Consider the following 4,504-nt stretch of genomic DNA (forward strand, 5'->3'; position numbering starts at 1 on the left):
TTTTTAATTTCCAGTAGATTAAAAAAATTAAACATAAAAACCTAAACAAGATTAATAAAATAACACAGAACATCCTGAAGTTTTTCCCCTTCCCTTCTGTTCTACAAAGAGAAAGAGATTACTGAAATTTCATCCAGTTTTAAGAAAATATATTTATGTAATTGCATTAAAATCATGATTTGAATGATGTATGTAAATTAGGTACAAGATATCAGCAAACAAAGAACAAAAATGACTTACAAAAATCAAGTTAACTCAATGTAAAATGCTGCAGATAGTTTTATTTATAAAATGCTACTCATCAGAACTATTCACTGACATACAATACACACAGGAAGTATGAAACTTGATTTAAAGACAAGTGAAATGCTTCACAGAAGCATGGATTCCTGAGGCATTCTGAGCGTAATTCCTCATTTACTGGAATTCACAACACAGTTCCATTGGCACAAGTAGCAAGAGACTGGATAAATATACATGGTTAAGACAGTTAAAAGTTACATAGGCAAACAGACACTGGAAGGTCGTGTCTCACCAACGTTAACAGACTTGGTCATGATGAAAACTAGCTTACATCAAATGACACAAAGACCTGGTAAGACCAGATTTCTCAATTTCACTGTGAAATTCAGATGTATTGGAGATACCTGCTTTTGTCATTGTCCACAGCCACAGGTTGCAGAGTCCCTATTGACATCAGAAAAAAAAAATTGCTGCTTCTGCATGAACAAGCAGTAGGACTGATTGCATGGACAAGTATTATTAAATTATCAAAAAATTAGTGTTAGACCCTTTCACTTCTTCTTCTGTTTTTCTGCTTTAATTTTCTGCTGTAGAGTCTTCAGTTCAGTCATAACATTTAAAGTTCTGTAAACCCAGTTCACCTGAAAAGTAGGTAAATTAAATTGATAATTGCATGTATACAGGTGAGTTTAAAAAAAAAAAGAAGCACCCGTATAAATGAAAACCTACCACAATTATGATAGTATTCACCAGTAGTGGTGCTGAGAATACCAGTGAAATAAACATTCCTCTTGAATCAAAGTACTGGTATTTAGAAAACAGCCTGAAAGAAGAAAAAATAAAGAAGAAATTTAAGAAGGAAGCTTTATTCAACATAGTTCACATAATGTTACATCTTCACACCAATCATTCAACATTGACATTGCACAGATTGTACATTACAGATTCTCGGGATCCCCAAATACAGGCCAGCTGCATGAAGCTGGAAGGGTCAGTAAGTTATCAGTTATGAATGTTCACTACAGTACCAGCCTTTCTTATGGTTTTATTGCTCAAGACTCAAATAAAACAAGCAGAGAGATATTTGTGCCTTAGAAGTCAAGCTTATCCTGAAGTGTTTGAGATGACTTTTAAATATTAATTTTGTGTCCTCATATTAGAAGAGGTAACAGAAGTAACAAATGTAGAGAAGCTGCTACTTAGGCCATGCAGGCAGTAAGTGGAACATAAAGACTTAAAATTAGATGTCTGGAGAAAGTGTTGTTAAACATACAATTTTCAGTTATATCAGAAAATGATTAGTTCAGTTCTTATGACAATAAACTATCAGTTTAACTCTGGTATGCAGGTTTAATAAAAAGACTGTGATTTTAAGCAATAAATACATACTAGCTATAAAAAAATAAAAAGAATATTTTTAAAAGTGGTAACCATGTCACACTCTACGGTTTTGTTCAGACGTATTTTAACAACGCAACAAGTTCTCTGCCATCCTATTCTAGTGATGGCTGACTCTAGGTTAAGTTTTTGGGGGGATTGATATATATGAAAAGAGAATATTTGTAGGACATCCATTTAAATATGAAAATGTAAATATTTACCTCCAGTTCATTGCTGCTAATTCATTTATATATTCGGCAGAGTACACTAAACCCACTGTACAAGAAAAAAATATTAGATTCAGTAATTATTTAAATACAACTGCCATCCGTTCTGCCATATATACAAGAGATGTAGTGTACAATGTGTATACAACTCCTTGACCATCAGAATATTAAACTGCACATTTAGTATTTCACAATATGGCTTGAATTGGACTTTAACAATACTTCCAAATTTAAAAGTACTTCCAACCCCCTGCTACTAGACCAGGTTGCCCAAAGCCCCAGTCAGCCTGGCCTTAAACACTCCCAGGGACAGGGAATACACAGCTTCTCTGGGCAACCTGTTCAACACCCTCTGAGTGAAGAATTTCTTCCTCACCTCTAATCTAAACCTCCCCTCTTTTAGTTTAAAGCCATTCCCCCTTGTCCTGTCACTGTACTTCATGACAAAGAGTCGCTCCCCAGCTTTCATGTAGGCCTCTTTTAGGTACATGAAGGCTGCTGTAAGGTCTCCCTGGATCCTTCTCTTCTCTACAAGAAACAACCCCAGCTCTCTCAACCTTTCTTTGTAGGAGAGGCTTTCTTTGTAAGCTGTTCTTCAGCCCCCTAATCAGCCCAGCTCTAAAGTAAAATCCCACATAGTTACTAACAAGTACGCAGAGATCACTTGCTATAGTACAGACAAAAAACCATGAAATCCTGCTTAACTGAGTTTACAGAAACAGCTCAGAAAACAAACGGTCTAGAAAGAAGACAGCACTATTTCTAACAATCTTCTTGGTGACTCCCTCTAAGTTACATCTGTAAAAAAAGAAAAACAGAACTTCCCAGTAACCAGAACTGGAATCATTTTAGATGCTCTGGTCTCACATTTTTGTATTTAGGACTACTATCTGAAGTTAGGGTACTAAACATTTGCAGTACATCCATGAATTCACACTTAAGCATTTATAGAAACCACTCACATATTCACAGTGTTTGAATCTTAAAAAAAAAAAAAAAAAAAAAGCATAATTCCCTCCTAGTCATAGTTTTCCCAGTTGATTAAATAATATTTTTTTAGAATCAGTCTTGCTCTTCCTCATGCCATTATCACAGGTGTCAGTGAGGCATATGATAAACCTGCTCCAAAAATGAATCCAGCTGTAAGCTGACTGTAGTTACCGATCTGCAGCATAAGTAATGCAGAGCAGAAGGAAGCTGCTCTGAATTTCTTCCTGAGAATCAGTGTAACACACATCGTGCAACCATGCAAAAAAATCATTTATCCCAGATTCTCACTATGGTCAAAAAGGTTCAAGTCTCCGCTTTGTATAGTCTTGGAAACTAAATGAATACATAAATATTTATAGATCACTGCAGCTTCTGTATCAGGCAAAACAACTGTGTATAGATATATATACTACTACTACAAGAAAAATACTACTTTGTATGCACTTTTTCTGTTACAGAACGTATCACAAAGCCCTGGGCTGTGCAAGAAACTGTCACTAAAATACAGGAAGTGTGAGCAAGACACCTGCCCTGTATCTCCCGACGAGGAGCTCAGGGAACCATGAATGCACTACTCACCCATGCAGAGAAAGTGCCCAATTTGCACCCGGTAGTGCTGGAAGGAGAAACAAGTTAAGAGGAAGCAGAGGACGTGAAAAACCGCCAACCCCACCAGCCAGGGCTCGGACCAGTCCGTTCTCTAAGGAAAAAGAAAACAACACGAAAAGAGATTAGGGCACCGCTGGAGCCTTCCTCCTCCCACACCGCACCAAAGACCGCTTTCACTCACGAACCGCGCTCACCAAGCACCTCAGGGCGAGCTGCCCCACACAAAAAGGAGCAGGTCCCCGTTACACACGGCAGGCAGCGCCTTCTCCCCAGCCCGTTCCCCCCAGAGGACGGCGCCTCACCGCCACGATCGTGGACAGCCCCGGCGGGCCGCTCAGCGGCGCCTCCATCACGGCGCTGCTCCGCCTCACCACAGGTAACGGCCGCCGAAGTGTCGCGAGAAGACGCCCAACGGCCGCATCCGCGGCCGTTGGGCGTCTTCTCGCGACACTTCGGCGAGGGCCAGGTCCCTGCCCCGCGGCGGTGGCTTAGGGAGAGGTCTGAGGGAGGGGAAATGGCGGCTGTGCCCTCGTCACTGAGGGAGTAAAGGATTGTTACTTGGCCCTCCTGTATCAAAAAGCACCTTTTCTTCTATGTGTGAAGTGGTAGCCCTCTAATATAACACTTGAGAAAAGCACCAGAAGTTCCAATTCATTTAGTGTTTGAGTTTGAAGTTAAAAAGAGGGCGTTATTTAGTGTTTGAGTTTGAAGTTAAACTAGAGTGTTTTTGTATCACACTGTGCTCAGTAGAAAACTTCGGACAAAAAACAACAATTGACCATGCAGGAACATAAGTTGTCAACTTGAAAATACTACTTTTTTACCAAAAGAATAAATTACATGTTTAAATGAATTGCTGTGTAATGGAAAGGGAGTCATGACTCATTTATATTAACTCTTTTTGCCAAATGCATGCAGACCTTTAAGGACCTGTAGTTTCTAAAGACCTTTTACTCTGAAAGAGACATTTCAAATGCAGGTTCATCAGCTAGGCCAGGAGACTTTATTAATGGCATTATATTTGTTAAACCATCTGTACAGTCATACAATAGCTC

The 4,504-nt window shown here is 39.2% G+C and overlaps 1 protein-coding gene across 1 annotated transcript; it reads right to left on the bottom strand.

The window, feature by feature from the left end:
- Window positions 1-261: 261 nt before the first annotated feature.
- On the bottom strand, window positions 262-3,867 carry TMEM18 (transmembrane protein 18). The gene is made up of 5 exons (XM_027455157.3): window positions 3,752-3,867; window positions 3,420-3,540; window positions 1,845-1,899; window positions 973-1,066; window positions 262-884 (listed from the first exon to the last, which is right to left on the bottom strand). The coding sequence occupies exons 1-5, from the start codon at window positions 3,797-3,799 to the stop codon at window positions 795-797; spliced, it is 408 nt and encodes a 135-aa protein (XP_027310958.1). The 5' UTR covers window positions 3,800-3,867; the 3' UTR covers window positions 262-794.
- Between the last annotated feature and the right edge of the window lie 637 nt (window positions 3,868-4,504).

Source organism: Anas platyrhynchos, chromosome 3, assembly GCF_047663525.1.
Source record: "Anas platyrhynchos isolate ZD024472 breed Pekin duck chromosome 3, IASCAAS_PekinDuck_T2T, whole genome shotgun sequence".
Taxonomy (NCBI): Eukaryota; Metazoa; Chordata; class Aves; order Anseriformes; family Anatidae; genus Anas; species Anas platyrhynchos.